The sequence below is a fragment of the Camelina sativa genome, chromosome 11, assembly GCF_000633955.1.
Source record: "Camelina sativa cultivar DH55 chromosome 11, Cs, whole genome shotgun sequence".
NCBI classification, from domain to species: domain Eukaryota; kingdom Viridiplantae; phylum Streptophyta; class Magnoliopsida; order Brassicales; family Brassicaceae; genus Camelina; species Camelina sativa.
This window is the reverse complement of record NC_025695.1, coordinates 21,474,777-21,492,705: the sequence shown is the minus strand read 5'-3', so window position 1 is coordinate 21,492,705 and position 17,929 is coordinate 21,474,777. Positions and strand designations below refer to the sequence as shown.

General features: G+C 31.6%; 2 protein-coding genes across 2 annotated transcripts; both read left to right on the top strand.

Moving 5' to 3' along the window:
• Positions 3,998-6,024, top strand: LOC104723999 (eukaryotic translation initiation factor). The gene is made up of 5 exons (XM_010442444.2): positions 3,998-4,249; positions 4,515-4,689; positions 4,776-4,907; positions 5,492-5,557; positions 5,647-6,024. The coding sequence occupies exons 1-5, from the start codon at positions 4,053-4,055 to the stop codon at positions 5,677-5,679; spliced, it is 603 nt and encodes a 200-aa protein (XP_010440746.1). The 5' UTR covers positions 3,998-4,052; the 3' UTR covers positions 5,680-6,024.
• LOC104723997 (paired amphipathic helix protein Sin3-like 4) lies at positions 12,981-14,007 on the top strand. Its single transcript, XM_019232555.1, has 4 exons — positions 12,981-13,108; positions 13,234-13,414; positions 13,613-13,699; positions 13,782-14,007. The coding sequence occupies exons 1-4, from the start codon at positions 12,981-12,983 to the stop codon at positions 13,866-13,868; spliced, it is 483 nt and encodes a 160-aa protein (XP_019088100.1). The 3' UTR covers positions 13,869-14,007.

Here is a 17,929-nt window from a genome sequence, read left to right as displayed (position 1 = left end):
TCGTACTAAGAAATGTGCGCTAGAAGTTGAAAAGATAATTTATTGGCAAAGTTTGCAAAGATGCTAAAAGCATGCAAGAGCCATTTTCTGACCTTGAGTGAAAATTCACATATACCAGCTGTGCTCCAATTAATGTCCTAAAATGATAAGATCAACTGCTAGTAAGTCTAAAGATCGCATGAAGTGTGATAGACTTATGGTTCCAAATATAATCATTCTCGGAAAAGAAAAGGAGCATAATTTAATATGGCACCGAGGAAGCAAAGAGTTATGGCAAATCTCTCGAAGAGATGTAGACATGAGTAAGAAAGAGATTCAGGTACCTCAGAATCATAATGAAAGGAAATCTCAACAAGTTGAGTCATGTCTAGAATGAAAAGGAACCAATAAGCAAATCGACGTCGTAATATGTTTGCATGTAGTGTTGCAGTTGATAATTGTATTGATAAAAATCGAGGATCATAAACCACGGTTAATAGAATTTTTTATTGGAAAGTGTACACAAAGAATGATTGGTTAATCATTGAAAGAAGTAACTATTTGAGATAGTTCAGTCTCTTAAAGAGATAATATTTGGATTTGTAGTCCTTACACTTGAAAGTGTAAAATGAGTGGGACATAAGGGGATTATTATGAGAAGTGCACTCTCATATGGTGGAAGCAACTATGTAGATCCCTTATGAGTTTGAAAATAAGGCAAGACTTGCTTTAGTCTATTTAGAAGGTTTTCAAACTATAAGAGTTTTCCTTAAAATAATTATATTGCTAGAAGCAATACTTTATAGTTCTCGAGAATATTGTAAAAGCAAGGAAAAATCTTGATGCCTTTTTTTTTTACACCTTTGGAGAGAAAATGGTGAGAGTTTATCTATATGAGAGAATCATGTGTGTAGATCATTGTTGATCTTAGAGATCTCATAGTGGGTTGAAAATAAATCGGGAACAAGCTAAGAGAAGATCTTATGGTTGTGTAAATCCGAGATTGAACACTAGTTGTAAATGTGTTCAAGAAATATTTTTAACAAAGTTTGAGGATGTAGGCATTTGCTGAACCTTGTTCAAAGAAAAATTATATGTGCATCTTATCTCTTCAGCACTTACAAGTGGTTCTTGTTAAAAGGAAGGTACAAGAACAAGTGCAAAATATGTTGATGATGAAAATATTATCTGATCTCCGGTAGCAACAATCAATGATAAAGTATTAAACCTGAAAGATGGAGAAACCGCATTATATAAGATCATATATTTCATGAAATTTTTTGAGGTTATAGATTTGACATATGAAGAATGAGATGTTATCTCAAGATCCTTACGTCATCTTACATAGAAAAATGGTCTTGAAGCACCATATTAAGAAGAAGAGTTGAAAGAGAAATTTATACAAGAAGATTATGAATAACTCCAATGTATAAGATGATTGTTTGAAAGATTGTATGTAAAAGAAGATTTGGGCTTAAAGTTCAAATAGATCTTCTATATGAAAGGGGTTCAAATGACTTGAAGTTCAATGACCCAGGAAAATATATGATGATCATATGAGTTTGTGCCTGAAAGCGCTGTTTATAACAGTTCAGAAAAGATGATATATATGATCATAATGTATAACCTGAAGATGATGCTTTCAGGGGGAGAAATATGATTATGTGTGTGGTTGTACTCTTTTTCCCTTATCATGGTTTATATCCCAATGGGTTTTTCCATGAAAGGTTTTTAACGAGACAACAAAAGAATACGCGGAAGATAAACACCTGAAAAGGAATATTATGATTCCAATGGTGAAAGACTATCATCTTCAAAGTCTTTGACATACATTGCTGAGATTGTGAGAGATGAAGATAATGATCAAGATGAGTCATTTAAGATACCAATATCTTGCAGAAGAATGATGATGTACGGTGGATATACATGTCCTACAAATTTGTTAAGTGAAGATTTAGCGAACCATTTACCAACTACTTTCAAGAAGCTACTTCATCATATTGGTTCGGTCATCTCAAAGATTTCAAGTGATGTACTCAAGAGGGGGAGTAAAAGCGCGCTGCACTCTTTTTCCCTTAACCATGGTTTTTCCCACTGGGTTTTCCTGGTAAGGTTTTTAATGAGGCAGCATCTCACATGCGCATTTGGAACTACATTTTTATAATGGTCATCCAAGGGAGAGTGTTATGAATATATATATTCATTAGTATATCATTGAAATAAAATTCTCTAACCTTTCAAATCAAATCGGATACGCGCAAGTCATTTAATACCTGATTAGTTGATCCAATTTTCTCTTCAAATACTTACCGTCGATTATCAAAATAAAATTAAATCTTGGCCACTGATTTTTTCAATGGTTTTAATTTAAACCATATATTTTTATTTCCGAATCTTACAAAATTGCTAGATTGCCAAGATTTCATTAACTGCAAATCTAAAACAATCTTATGAGATAATCTTACACATGAAATATTCATATTTTAGTTATAACAAAACTGGAAACAAGATAATTTTTAGGAGACTTGACATATAAAATATAAACTTCTAAATATATATCTAAATATACCTAATATCACTATAAATACAATAGTTCTTAACCATTGAAATATCTCAAATTTAAATTTATGATTATTTATAAATATTTTAGGAAAAAACAAAAAAAAAAAGGAAATTAAAATTAATATTTGTGCATATTTTTCCTCACAGTTTTAGGAACAAAGAAATAAATCCAGTTTAATTTTGAAAACAATTAAGTAATTACAATTTAAAATAAAAATTAAATTATTTTAAAAGGTATTTTAAAATAGTAAAGTATTCATTATAGCCTTAATAATATAAAGTTAATTAATATATAAGATATGTGAAATTAATAAAAATCAATTCAAATTTATTTTAATGGATATATAAAATATATCTAAAATCAACTTATTTGTAAATACTCTCTAAAACACAAGATATGCAAGAAATATCTTTAAAATCTTATGTAACTACTGTATTTTGTAATCATAAATAAAAATAATATATATTTATGAAAATAAACTATTTCATGGATTACATGTGTTGTTAAAGAAAAATTATAAAAAATCATTTTTAAGAAACAAAAAAGAAGCAAAGAAAATTCAATTTATATTTGTATTTCTAATTAACCTAAAATAAGTATTTAAAACTCTAAAATTCAATAATACAATTGGTTGACAATATTGTATTACTATATATTTATGCAAAATTGGATATTAATAAGTAGCTGTTTAATTTATTTACTATGAACAAATCTTCTATTGCAGAAGGAAATAAATAATATGTCAAAAAATTTGAGAAAAGCACCCAATTTAGTTATTTCTTATCCAAAATGTTTGGACGATAAAAATTATCTAATAGTTAATTATTTAAAAGAGAACAGTTATAGGACATAAAAAATTTTACGGCTAGGGACGAGATAAAACATGACGGGACAGGACAAGACGGGATGAGACGAGATATTTTTGCTATTCTAAAATAGTTACGTGTAGTGTATATACGTGTAATAGTCCAAACTAAAACTAAATTAAAATATGATATTTGGATTTAACACTTTTAAACGTACCGTTATCGCTTCAAAACTGCAAAACGATCATTTTATATCTATTACCGTACAAAAGATTAAAGATGTCTAAACAACATACTTATCTAAATATATTTTAACCTACCATGCACGTAAACCAAATATACTACTTAACACTTTTTTAAATTTCAAAACTATAAAAAACACATCAACTAAAATATTTATGCATTCAAAATATACGTAAAATAATTTCAAACACTCTGTGCTACACAGAGTATCACCTCGCACACTCAAATTTCAAGAGTACTCGAGTAGCACAAATTTATTTTGCAGTCCAAAAAGCCAAACCATATTGGCATATTATGTAGAAAAAAAAACTATTCCATATAATGGACCGGCCCAAAATAGACCCAACAAAGTCCTGAAAAAGCCTTTCAAGTATCCCAAATACTAGTATCTCGGTTTGACCCATCTCGAGAGAGAGAGATAATACCTCAGAAAACCAAACACAAAAACTTTTGCGAAGAATATGGCGACCGAAGATGTTGTGAACGAGCCCCTCCCGGCGGCGGCTGAGGAGTTACCGGCGACTGAGGCGGAGAAACAACCGCACGAGCTCGAAAGGAAGTGGAGTTTCTGGTTCGATAACCAATCAAAGAAAGGCGCCGCCTGGGGAGCTTCTCTTCGCAAAGCCTATACTTTCGACACCGTCGAAGATTTTTGGGGGTTTGTGTTTCTCTCTTCTCCTTATTTTTTGATGTCAACACGACCTCCCTCTTCTATAGATTTTGTATTCGTTTCCGATGTTGCTTTGTTGAATGAGATTTCTTCTGAATCTGGGATTTGTATATATAATACTCTGTGAACGCCGAAGAAGAAGATGAAGATGTGATTTAGTTTACCTCTCGATCTATGTCAATCTATAGAGAGTCTAGATCGATTAAGTAGATAAGAATCTCAGGATTTTGATTTGATTTGGTTGTTTGTGCAGTTTGTACGAGACTATATTCCAGACTAGCAAATTGAAAGCGAATGCTGAGATTCACTTGTTCAAAGCTGGTGTTGAGCCTAAGTGGGAAGATCCAGAGTGTGCTAATGGAGGCAAGTGGACTTGGGTTGTTTCTACTGACAGGAATGTGGCTTTGAACAAAGGCTGGCTTGAAACTGTAATTACATTCTCTCTTGTGTTTTGGACTATTATATGTGGCTGCTTCTTCTTTTTTAACCAACTAAGTTCTCTCTCTCTCGTCAGTTGATGGCTTTAATTGGGGAGCAATTTGATGAGGCGGATGAGATATGTGGTGTGGTTGCTAGCATCCGCCCTGGTGCCAAGCAAGACAAGCTCTCATTATGGACAAGGACGAAATCAAATGAAGCTGTTCTGGTATGATGTTTTGTCTTCTCTTTATATTCATGTTGATGTTGCTGTGCTTGTTCTTGTTGTTTTCTTCTAGTTGTAATCTGGTGGGATCTCTGAATTTAGTTTGGTTATCGTGTTCCATTTTTTTCCTTTTGCTGGTGTATTGTGTACAAAGTGGTCCGCTCATTAAACAAAATTACCTTTGTTGCATTTGTTGATTGCCTACTATGTAGTAAATAGCAACAAGTCCAGCTGTGGAAGGTTTAGAATATGCTAACACGCTGGATGTTCTCAATGATACGTATTGAACTGACTATTGCGAGCTTAACTACATCTGGTTTACCAACTAGTAGCTTCTTGCTTTATTACTACTACTTATAAGTTTTACCAGCTACTGATGATTGAGATACTCCTACTACTTTGGATTACCCCCTAAACGTATTATTTATTTTTTTCATTTATATGGTGTGCGTTATTTTAAGATATATGTAGTAAACATAGCTCTTTTCGCCAAAGGACAATCTTTTTAGAATTTGGCTGTATGTTAAGATTGGTTAATGAAAATATCTGACCTAATTTACTACTTGTTGTTTGTTATTGTAATCCAGATGGGTATTGGGAAAAAGTGGAAGGAGATACTTGATGTCACCGACAAGATAGCTTTCACTAACCATGTAATTACAATTTTCTTTAGTTGCTATCATCTTCTTGTTCATGATTTACCCCTCCTCATGTGGCTTAATAAATCGGTGTCACTGTGCAGGACGATTCGAGAAGAAGCCGGTTCAGTGTCTAAAGAAACCAGTGTGAGACGAGAGGAAGATGCAATATGATGGCTTTTTCTTGCATTGTTTGGTCGGTTTACTCAAAATAGCTGAGACCTTTAGGGACACGCACTTTGAGGTGTAACTCTACAAAGTTTTCTGTTTCATGAAAAAGAATTTCATTTTAATTAACTTCAGTTATATAAATCTCTTTTGAAAGCATCAAATTTGGACAAATAGAGAGATACTACTCTCTTCGTAGCAACATAATTCTAATTTTTTGTATTTTTTTTCTTTATGGGGGGATTCCTAAAATTGCCTTTGTTTTTGTATTTTTTGTTTAATGCGATTGTCATGGTTGGTATTGATGGTGATAATCCATTTTCTGAGATCCCTCTGATATAAAAGGGCTAAAAGGATGAGCACTTCTAATAGCATCATTGTTTCCAGATTCGGATGTGTTGGTACAGTCTTTGTGGGTGTACCTTTTATGTCTTTTGGTTTGTGTTACTCTTCAATTCAATAAATTAAGTTCCTCGGTCAATCGGTATATTCTAGGCTCATAGGTGGTCAACTATGCCTCAAATGGCTTGGAACAAGGGGACAGGTACTATGGTTTGTACTTTGTACCACCAACCTTTTTTATTATGTATGAGAATGATGAATCCTATATACCCGTGTGGGCAGAAGCTCTGGTGCCGGATACCGTGAAAAACAAATTAATAGATTCAGAGATTACTTTTGTCACTAAAGAATTTGGTTTCGTGTAGTCTTCATTTGGACCTCCAATCTGAGTATTGCATTGGTTTGGCTTGTCTTATGTTGGAGTCGTACCATTCTCCTATTATTACATTGGTAAGATGTTCGGTTGACTTGTTGTTCTCTTATGCTGATTATTATTTTGTTCTACTGATTATTCTGCACTACTGTGCAAGTTATTATGTCCTTTTTTGTCAATATATATGATTATTTGTTTGCACAAAAAAAAAAAAATGATTGTTTGTTTTCTTTCAATTAATATTACTTTGTTCTACTCATTATTCTGCTCTGTTGTAACTTGTAAGTTATAATGTACTAGTATTAGCCCCGTGCAATGCACGGAAATTCATTTTGTTTCAATAAAACAAATCAATCTTTTTTTCTCTGAGAGACAAATAAGAAGAAAGTGAAAAAGGAAAAAGGCAGAAGAAATAGATAATCTAATATTTATACTTCACAGTAACTAGAATTTTAATAATCTGGAAAATTACATTTTCCTAGTAATGAGAGCTCCTAAATTACCTCCTATTTCTTTCTCTTATTCTACGTGTCTGTTTTTTTTCTCTTCCTCTTTGCTCCTTGAATCTTCTTCCAGTTTGAATCCTCATAATGTCACATAGTCTTTTTAAAAAATAATTAATTTCTCATTAGCGTGGCTAGTAAACTCGATAACAAAAGTGACACACACACTTATTAGTATACTTAAGAGCAATGTAGTCGATCGATACTACTAACAAAAAAAGGATTTGACTGCATATCAAGTGACAATGTGGTTTTAAATTGCAAACAAAGTACACTTTCTGTTAAATAAACGTAAACTTTGAGATCCATACATATAATGTCATTATCTAAAGAATTATAACCAAGCGATGAAAATTTGATTAGCGCAACGTTCTAACTTCTAACTAAATTTGATCAATAACACCTAAGATAAGTTGAATATTTAGCAGTTTTGAGTAATGGTCTGAAGAAGTTACCTCCATAATATCACTGCAGCAATTGCAGCAATGATAAAGTGGCGTTTAACACTCTCCTTCCTGTAGATCATTTCATGAATTTAGAATCAACTGCCGTTTGACGAATGTTTTAATTTATACTTATCTACTACAAAGATTTTCTAAAATTGTGTGTATTTTGATATGATCCACAGACATATATGGGTGTGCATGTAATGTAAACTAATTAATCAGTGTAACCAAACAAATATCAGATTTTAGTACCTTTTCATCCACGATAATAACTTTAATATGCCGAGAGTTATTCCAGGTTTATCTTTGACATAACTTCGCAACTTCGGATATAAGGGCTCTTCATCTTCCATTCCTTTTTTTTATAGATTCAGTTAGGAACTTACTATAATCCAATAACATCTTCATTTTGTTTCCAGCAAAGAGGATCGCATATATTTTAGGTAAAGTGTAGAGCGAATGGAATTGAGATAAACGTTTATCCATGAATCGAATAAAGTGGTGCAAGAGATGCGAAGGGAGATATATAAAGATGAATTACAGTTCCACTTGAGTTCTTATAATAGAGGAAGTCGGGGAACGGTTTTAAGAATCGTGGTAGTTTTCGATGAGAAAATTTAGAAATTTTTAGAACGAGGATTTTGTGCTTTTAATTACTTTTACGTTTAATTTTTTCAGTTCTTGAATATATGCTTTTATTTTTTTAATTTGTTTTATTTTTAGTGAATTGCCAAATGTCACAATTTAATTGCACAAGTGACTTGTGCTTTATAAGATAAAAGATTGGAATTTTTTCATTCTTTTGATTTACTTAATTGTTTTTTTCATTCTTTTGGGAGATGTATATCAATTTTGTAGTCTCAGCTAAGCAAATATTTAGTCCCATAAGTTTAGATTTCCATCTATGTAAATTTTCAAAATCAGGTGATTGCATGATGAACCATCTAAGTTAAAGAGTATATGATTTTGTATGTATGGTATCTTCAATAACTTATTTTGTTGGTTGTAAAATATAATTGTAGCACTTTATATTATACATTTATTTTTATTTAACTGATGAGAAGCATCAATACAATAAAAATAGAATGTATTTTTCTGTAGAGCTCACACATCAGTCTTTTAGTTGAAAGAGGAGTTGACACATCAGATAAAATGTGTAACCAATAAAATTATAACTATTAATACACGTCATTGTTTTTTTTACAAGGTGGACCCATCGATTTCTTTTTCTTCTTTTCTATGTCAATTTCTTCTTCTATCTGTCGATCGATTCCTTCTTTTCTTCGTTTGTATTGTTCTATGAGAAGCCACAATTGATCTAGAGCATGGGGATTTGAAGATTTCTCAGAGGTTTTTGGAACTCAATGACTCGGGTGGAGGACAATCTAAAGAATGTCGATTGGAGAGGGTTTGATTGAGAAGCTTCAAGAGATGGATGTGGACAAGGACCAGATTCGATTAGACGAAGCTATCGAAGTTTGAATTTTGAATGTTTTCTTGATCTTTGGTATTTGGCTGAATCTGGGATAATTGTGAAATTGGAATTGTGGGTTTTGATTTTACGAAGCTATCTTTGGTGTTTAGCTGATTTTTTGTAGATTGGAGATAGGATCTTGTCGGGTACATTAATCGCCATGTGAAAGTACCATAACATGTTGCTTTAGTTTGGTTTGGAGGCTGTTTGTGAATCTCCTTATCACATACACCTATTCAGATTTGACTTTTCTTTTCCATGGCTCCTTATCATTTTCCACTGAACGATTGAGATGAAAGTAGTTAATCTACTTTCTTTATCTCCTTTGGTTAGGCTATGCCAAGGCGGTGAACTTTTGGGTGAAATACTTCAAAGGTAACTGCTACATCATATATGATTCTAAGAGAATTCTCTGCGGTTTTTTATGTAATGTTTCTGTTGTAAAAAAAACAAAAGAATAGAGAGACCTTTTTGGATTTTGTTCCAGTTCATAAATCTGGCTAATTTTATTATTTGACATTGAGTCAACGTCATTATTGTGCAGTGACCAGTGGAGAAGATGCTCTAATCTAGGCTTATAGGTTCGTAATATCTTCGATCATTGTTTTTCATATGTTACTCTCATGATGTTCTTTAGTTCATTAAAGAATAATAACTTGATGATTTGTTTCTTATATATTGTTGATTGGTTTTCTTACATCTGATGATAATTAGGAAATTATTTATTTTCAGGTCACACGACTTTCAAAAGATGATTTTAATCAGTGATGGAAATGATTTGGCTTTGTCATTGAGGTATAAGATTGAAATCATGCCAGATATTAGTCTTCGTCTCTTGATGATGTTTACATAGCCTATTAGAGCTAATCTCATAATCTTAGTGTACTTTTTTTTTGGTGGAGATAATTTGTGTGTGCTTAGAGTAAGTTTGGTATCAGTTTTGTTCATAATTATTGCTTAACTTGCATAATATTGCATTAGACGACTAGTGTGGATTTAGTTTGTCATTCAGATAATGGAAATTGTATCATATGAAATAAAATATATTCAAAAACTTAATTTATGAAATTAAAACCTCAAGTATCATACGATGATGCAAATAATAATAGGAAAAAGAAAAAAAATTATCAAAAATTTAATTAATTCTGATACTTGATTCTAAACAGCATATATTAATTTATAAAATAAAAAATATAGAAAAAATATAATATAAAAAGAATAATGAAAACCAAACCCGTAGGTGATGATATGATCAAATATATATACACCCTAGATGATTGAAGCAATTAAAAAATGATCCAAATATGATGGTACTAAAAAATTAACATGTACTGATCTTTTCCAACACAGTGGTTTGAAGTTATCCGAAAATAAGATCGATATAAAAACACTTTATAACAATTATGTTATAAAATTTGTAAAAATTACAAAAATTACACCAAAAATTCAAACTACTCGTTGACCCTGATTTCTAGGAAGGATAATGAACTTGCGGATCATTTGGCACGACAAGTTCGTACACAACCACATGATATTACTTTTTTTTTTTTTTTACTCAAATAGAACTTATATTGATTTAGAAAATATCATTACAAAGAGGGGTATGTAACCATTCAGGTACCATTACAGACTCAATATAAGACTCTTGATCTCTACAGCCAAATTTCGCTAAAGTATGAGCTACATGATTGTTTTCACGTTTAACGAATTTGAAACTAATCAAGCTATATTTTGTAGTCCAATACTTGATATCTTGCAATAGATTTGATAGTGAAGCATTCTTTAAAGTACCATTGATCAACTTATATTAATATTCATTATCTCCCTCAAAAATGACAGAATTATATCCATGTTGCCATGTTTGTTCCAGAGCCAATAATAATGCTTTTGCCTCAGCTTCCAATGAATTCTCGGCTTCAGAAAGTTTCTGTGCACCCCAAACCAGTGCATGTCCTTGATAATTTCTTACAATCCATCCACCCGTAACTGTATGGTTGTCAATGTCAAAACCTGCATCAAAGTTACACTTCAACATAGGAAAAATNAGCCAAATTTCGCTAAAGTATGAGCTACATGATTGTTTTCACGTTTAACGAATTTGAAACTAAACAAGCTATATTTTGTAGTCCAATACTTGATATCTTGCAATAGATTTGATAGTGAAGCATTCTTTAAAGTACCATTGATCAACTTATATAAAGATTCATTATCTCTCTCAAAAATGATAGAATCATATCCATGTTGCCATGTTTGTTCGAGAGCCAATAATACAGCTTTTGCCTCAGCTTCCAATGAATTCTCGGCTTCAGAAAGTTTCTGTGCACCCCAAACCAGTGCATGTCCAAGATAATTTCTTACAATCCATCCACCTGTAACTGTATGGTTGTCTATGTCGAAACCTGCATCAAAGTTACACTTCAACATAGAAAAAAAGGGCGGGGTCCAAGTAGTTTGTGTTGTTTGTGTATGTCTGCTTTCATGCCCATGAGGATCAGGAGTTTTTGTAATATTTATCCATTCTTTTGTTTCAGCAATTAAGAGTAGTACAGTCTTTGAGGCCCCCTCCCAATAATCATTAAAAACAGAGTTGTTTCTAGCCTTCCAAATATGCGAAAGGAGCCAAAATGGTAGTATCGATGATGCAATTTTTGATGTATCCCATGAACGGTAATATTACTTTTGTAAACAATTTTGTTCCCAATTGCCTCAACTGAGCTAATCTGTTTCATTTGTTGTAACAAAAAAATAATAATAATAATAATAATAATAATTCAAACTACTCTAATATATTCAAATCAGGGTTAGTTAGGCTATTTATATAAACAATTTTACCTGATTTAAATGTAAACATTAAGGCATCCTTGATTTGATTTTGAGATTTTTTTCTATTTATATTTATTGGTGCATTTTTCTATCTTCTCCAATTCCAAAAAAAAAAAAATCATATTTTCAATAATTAAATGTATCTAAGTATCTCGCGGTGTAGCGCGGGTCTAACCTAATATATTCAAAATCAAAATGAACTCTCTCCATCTAGAGTGCCAACTCAGCACTATTTTTCTAATTTTATTCTTAACTTTGTTGTTTAGTCGGTCTTAAATATGGTCAACTAAATTCAATGTTTTCTTTTCTATTTAATTGTGAGATAAACACCATATAAATAACCAAATTACATCCCACATTTAAATCAAATTACTTTTTGATATTTTAAATATATGTAAGTCAAATTTTTTAAATTTGTTACCAAATTCATTCTTAAATTAAATTATATCCCATCAAATCAACATCTCATATATATTTAAAGAAAAAAACTTAATAGAAAATCTATTTAGTAAAAAAGGTATTTAATACATTACTATATTAAAATAAACTAAATCTTATACACTTCAATTTAGGGTACATATGGATTGCTGTTAGAAGGTAATATTCATCAAAGCTTGAATAAATCTCAATAAAGAATTTTTTTCCTTCTACTTTTTGACATTGACTACTGTAAAAATTAATTACATATTAATTTAAAATTATCACAACAATTTCAACCATGGCTCAAAATTATAAATTTAATAAAGAGATAACAGAAAATCTCTCCTCATGTCACCCACTGGTCAAATAAAAAGATGAAGAACACTAAAAAGGAGTAAAAACATAATATTTTACCCTAAAATGAAGATTGCTTCTTTGTATATGTTTTATATATAAGTTTCATATTAATTATTGGTAAAGCCTAACACTTCTCCGGGGTTTCTTGTGAGGTGAGGAATCTCTCCCCTCTAGATGAATCATGTGTTGATTATTGTATAATATGCTTCTCTTTATTGTATCATGTTATTATTGTTATTAGTTTTCAAATTTTTCTTTGAGCATCTCTCACTTGTTTCAAAGTATAATCTATAATAATATTAGGATGATGATATTTCAGTTTTTATTATGTTTTCTTCAAATTCCACTGCAATATTTCATTTGATTGTTCTCTCGTTACTAGTTTTTAACACTTGTTTATAATTCGGATGATTTCGAGTTTGATTACTACAACTTTGATTGCATTCCATTATTGTAATGTTGGAACACCTACAATGATCTTATGTCTTTCCTCTTTTTATGGGTATAATGAAGCATTGACAAATTGTGAACCATGGTCGCATCGAGGCCAACTAAAACTAACCCACAGGAGTATCTCAAGATTGTGAAGAAAAAACTTCAAAACAAACGTGACGTCTACATAAGGTTTCTTGAGGTCATGACAGCTTTCACAGCTAGGAGGTATATATTTTCAGTGTTAATGTATAACGGGTTTTGCTTTTAAAGAAATTTCAAATTTTTTTCACGTAAGATGTTTGTATTGTGGGGGGACTGAACAAAATAATCTGAAAGTATTTTCATGGTAGGATGGATTCGTATATTGTAAGATCAGTGGTGAGAGAACTCTTTAAGGAAGACAAGGAACTGATTTTGGGTTTCAATCCATTTTTGCCTAAGGAACTCAGGATAAAACTGGACGGTGAACAAACTACACCAATAATGTCTGATGAGTATTGGAAAGCTCTTGATTTTGTCAAGAAGGTTAAGGTAGATATACACACTTTTTAGATACATAAATATTAGTTTTATATCGTGAATTTTAGTGTTTTTTTGCTATCAGTTTTATAAGAACCTAAACTAAATATAACTATTTTGTAGTCTAGCTCTACTAGAAATTATGTTTCTCTTTAATGTTTTATGTTCCACTTTCTCTTACATGTCATATATCCGTAGAAACAGTTTCAGGACGATGTTCGTATATACAAATCATTTGTGAATATTATGGACATGTTTATGAAGGAAAAAAAGAGCACTGATGAGATCTGCCATGAGGTATATTTACATATTATATTAAAACTTTTTTTATTGGTCGTGAATTGCATGTTTTGGATTCGACGGAATGCTTATTTTGTAGGTAACTATCCTATTTCGAGATCATCACGACTTGCGTGTGGAGTTTTATCACTTTCTCCCTCAGAATCTCCCTCGAAAGAGAGAATGAAATATGCAATGAATCCATGTTGTACCACCAGTTTGTTGTTGAACTAGTACTTAAACTAGTACCTTATTTAGTTATATTGTTATCGTTTAAACCGTTACTATGAATAATACTTACTCTCTCAGGTTTTTTTAGTTTTTGTTTAGGGTTTTCACACATATTAAAAAAATGTTTAATTTTTATGTTTTATCCCTAATTAATGTGTTGTTTTATTTGATATCATTAATTCGTAATCTAAAAAAATAGAGATTAAATTGGAAAATTTATTTTTAAAAATATATTATAAACATAAAACGGCAACTAGTTTGAAACCAAAATTAACTTCGAAAACGACAATTGATTAAAAACGGAGAGAGTAACTTATTTTTTCAAAAATTGTGCGCAACTTCCACTACCTTTTCATTACTATGTATAATCTTTCTATTTGGTTGAATATTTTGGATATATTAGGTAAAAATGCAAAGGTATGGTCTAAATGTCTAACAAATTGTCGTAGTGAGTTTTCTACTTTTTTTGTTCATCTCGTATGAAAATTTATTTTCAAATTCTATATATATATATATATATATGCCGCTTTCTTGACTTATATTCTTCTAACATTTTCATTTTTGTTTGAAAGTTGCTTCTTTTTTGTCAATACTCATAACCTTGACAATATATTTTAAAAGTAATAAATACTTTAAAATATTTATTTAGTTTTTAAGTTATTCTTCAAAAAAAAAAAAAATTGTACCAATAGAAAAAGAATAAAGCAATATCAAATTTTGGTAAAACATAGCTTAAAATCTGAATCAAAGGAGCCATCTAGTTGTTGTCATCTTAAAGTATCAATTAGAAATCCTTCCCACTTATACATAATCTTGTAGTTTAGTTTTAAGAGACAGTTTGACTGTGAATTTCCTTAATTATTATTTTTGTTATGACACTTGTTAAATTGTAATTCGCGGTTCTGATTTTAGAGATTTTTTATCTCATCCTATCTATTTAGGATCAATTATTATATACCAAATAAATGTAAAATTATATGGAAATTCATAAATTTTTAAACTCTATAAATAGACACTTGGTTCATTTCATCCAGATACATAAAAAAATATCATTTCTACCGTAATTTTCTTATTATTCTCCAATAAACTCTTGCTTTCTATCTTTGGTTTTTTTTTTTGTGAATGGATTCTAACAATAATCCTACACAAAATTCTACTAATTTTTCTTTTCCGTATCCAAATTCCAACAATAATTCCATGCAAAATTCTACTAATTATTCTTTTCCCTATCCAAATCCTAGCAATTATCAATTTCAAAATTCTTCTTTCAACCAACCTCAAAATATTCCAAATTATGGTTTTTCACCAAATTTTCCTATGTCATCATCTGTTCCAAACTATCACCAATATTATGGATCAATGATGCCATATCATCTCAACCACCTCCTCCAATGGATAATGAAAATGTTCTTAGAGCAATTGAATTTCCCGGATTTTCTACATAAATAAATCTTGGAGGGATAAATGGTCCTGATGAAGCCACTCCAAATACAGAAGATTTTAACTTCTACTCGTCGGAAGAATCCCAAATGGACAACTGAGCAAAATTTGGTTTTATTGAGTGGATGGATTAAATATGGAACAGAGAGCATTGTTGGCAGAAACCAAAAGAGTGAATTCATATTGGGGAAAAAATTGCTGAGTATTGTAATGAGCATCGCTCATTTGATCCTCCGTGTGATGGAGTTTCGTGCATAAATCATTTCAACTATGTGAACGAAAAATTGGGCAAATGAATTGGTGCTTACGACAATGCTAAGCATATGCAACAAAGTGGACGGTCAGAGAATGATGTATTAACCAAAGCACATGAACTGTATTCAAGTGGTAAGAATGGGCATTTCAATTTAATGTCATAATGGCTCGCTGTCCGTGATCAACCACGTTATGGTATTCAGGTAGGAGGAAATACTGGGTCTGGAAGCAGTGGATCTAAGAGAGCCCACGAAAGTGATGCAAGTTACCTGTAATTCTGTAGGATCTAGTGTTTGTCCAATGGGGATGGATGAAGCTAAAAAAGAACTAAAAAAAAAAGGTAAGGGTGCAGCCTTAGATGTCGTTAATGAAGAGTGTAATGAATACAAGTAACTGAAGGAGTAGGAGTTAGAACAATTGGAAAAAATAGCTAAGAGACAATAGGAGGCAAACCAACTGAAAAAGATGAAAATGTTTATGAAGCTAAGTGAAAAAGAACATCTCGATGACCAGAGCAAAGAGCTGTTGGAGAAGTTAGGCCAAGAGCTATTTGGAAATTAGTGGTTGTCAAGTGTATGATTACACTTACTTACTTTTTATTGTAATGTGCAATAATGGTTGATTGTCATTTCATGCAATAATGTATTTTTTTGTCATTTCATGCAATGTTTTCTTTGTTAGTATTCCATAGTCTCCATTATTGACGAAAATGTAATCTTATCTCTTGGATTTCAACCACATGATCTTTTTTTTTTCAACCACTCGATTTTTTATAAATTGAAACACATTCTTCCATTGATGAAACAATATTATAAAGATCATCTCACTAAACAAAAATTCAATGGATCCATCAGAATTTTCTTTTGATATGGAAGTTTACAAAAGACAATTTCAAATTGAAGAGAGGTATATCATCAACTGGATTAGAGAGCGTCGCAAAAATATTAAAGATGATTATCCACCTCGCAACAAAAGAAAGTACATCAAGAGATATCATGTAGCAGCAAACCAAATATTGATTGACGACTACTTTGCTAATCAACCTACATATGATGATGCAATGTTCCGTCGGTGATTCCGTATGCGAAAACATGTTTTTCTTCGGATCGTTGGAGACCTATCTCTAAGTGACAACTACTTCACCCAAACGAGTTGACGCAACCAGTAAAGAAGGTATATCTCCACTAACAAAATGTACATCGGCCATGCGAATGTTAGCCTATTGTATGGCAGCATACGCAGTTGATGAGTACATCAAAGTTCTACAACATTAGAGTGCTTGCGTAGATTCTGTAAAAGAATCATTAAACTGTATGAGGAAATATATCTCATAGCTCCAACTCAAGACGATCTACAAAGAATTTTGCATGTTAGCGAGCTGCAGGGGTTTTCGGGGATGATTGGGAGTATTGATTGTATGTACTGAGAATGGAAAAATTGTCCTACATCATGGGACGGCCAATTTACTTGGAGAGGTAAGAGAACCACCACTCTTATTCTTGAAGTTGTTGCATCCCATGATCTCTGGATCTGACATGTTTTTTTTGGTGTCCGGGCACATTGAACGATATAAATGTTCTAGATCGTTCACCATTGTTCGATGATGTTGAACAAGGAAACACGCCAAAAGTGAACTTTTTGTGAACCAAAATCCGTATAGTATGGCATACTATCTAGCCGATGGTATCTATTATTTTTATCCAACTTTCATTAAATCAATTCATCTTCCTCAAAGTGAACTAGACAAATTATTTGCACAACATCAAGAAGAATGTCGGAAGGACATCGAGCATGCATTTGGAGTCGTACAAGCTCGATTTAAAATCATTAGCGAACCATGGTGTTAAAGAGACAATTTAACTGTAAATTATTATTATTTGTGTGAAGTAACGGACTCTACCATGGTGATGCTTTTCCTTCTACATGTGTTCCATGATTTGAATCGAAGTACGATAAAGTCTAGCTTGTCATTAAAAGGTGGATAATAGTATATGTTGATGCTTTATTGTATTAAATTTTTTATTTTTGAATAAATTAGCAAAAAGACTATAAATTATTAACAAAATGATCTTTATATCATATCGAAGTGGTCTAGTCTAGTCGAAATCATTAGCGTTAGCCCTGGGAGAAAAAACCGAACCGAACCGAAATTTTAGTGGTTCGGTTCGATTTCGGTTTTGGAGGCTGAACCGATCGGCGACATATATAAACTGTATTCGGTTTTCGGTTAATTCGGTTTGGTTGCCCTTAACCGAACGGTTAACCGAAAAAAAAAAAAACCTAATATAATAATATTAACGTATGTGTACGAGTGTATCCATT

Excerpts from the sequence above, each read along its gene's own strand:
- LOC104723997 (XM_019232555.1), top strand. The coding sequence starts at position 12,981 with ATGGTCGCATCGAGGCCAACTAAAACTAACCCACAGGAGTATCTCAAG. Across the intron at positions 13,109-13,233 it reads ACAGCTTTCACAGCTAGGAG|GATGGATTCGTATATTGTAA; the intron begins GTATATATTTTC and ends TTTTCATGGTAG. Across the intron at positions 13,415-13,612 it reads ATTTTGTCAAGAAGGTTAAG|GACGATGTTCGTATATACAA; the intron begins GTAGATATACAC and ends AAACAGTTTCAG.
- LOC104723999 (XM_010442444.2), top strand. The coding sequence starts at position 4,053 with ATGGCGACCGAAGATGTTGTGAACGAGCCCCTCCCGGCGGCGGCTGAG. Across the intron at positions 4,690-4,775 it reads ACAAAGGCTGGCTTGAAACT|TTGATGGCTTTAATTGGGGA; the intron begins GTAATTACATTC and ends CTCTCTCGTCAG. Across the intron at positions 4,908-5,491 it reads AATCAAATGAAGCTGTTCTG|ATGGGTATTGGGAAAAAGTG; the intron begins GTATGATGTTTT and ends ATTGTAATCCAG.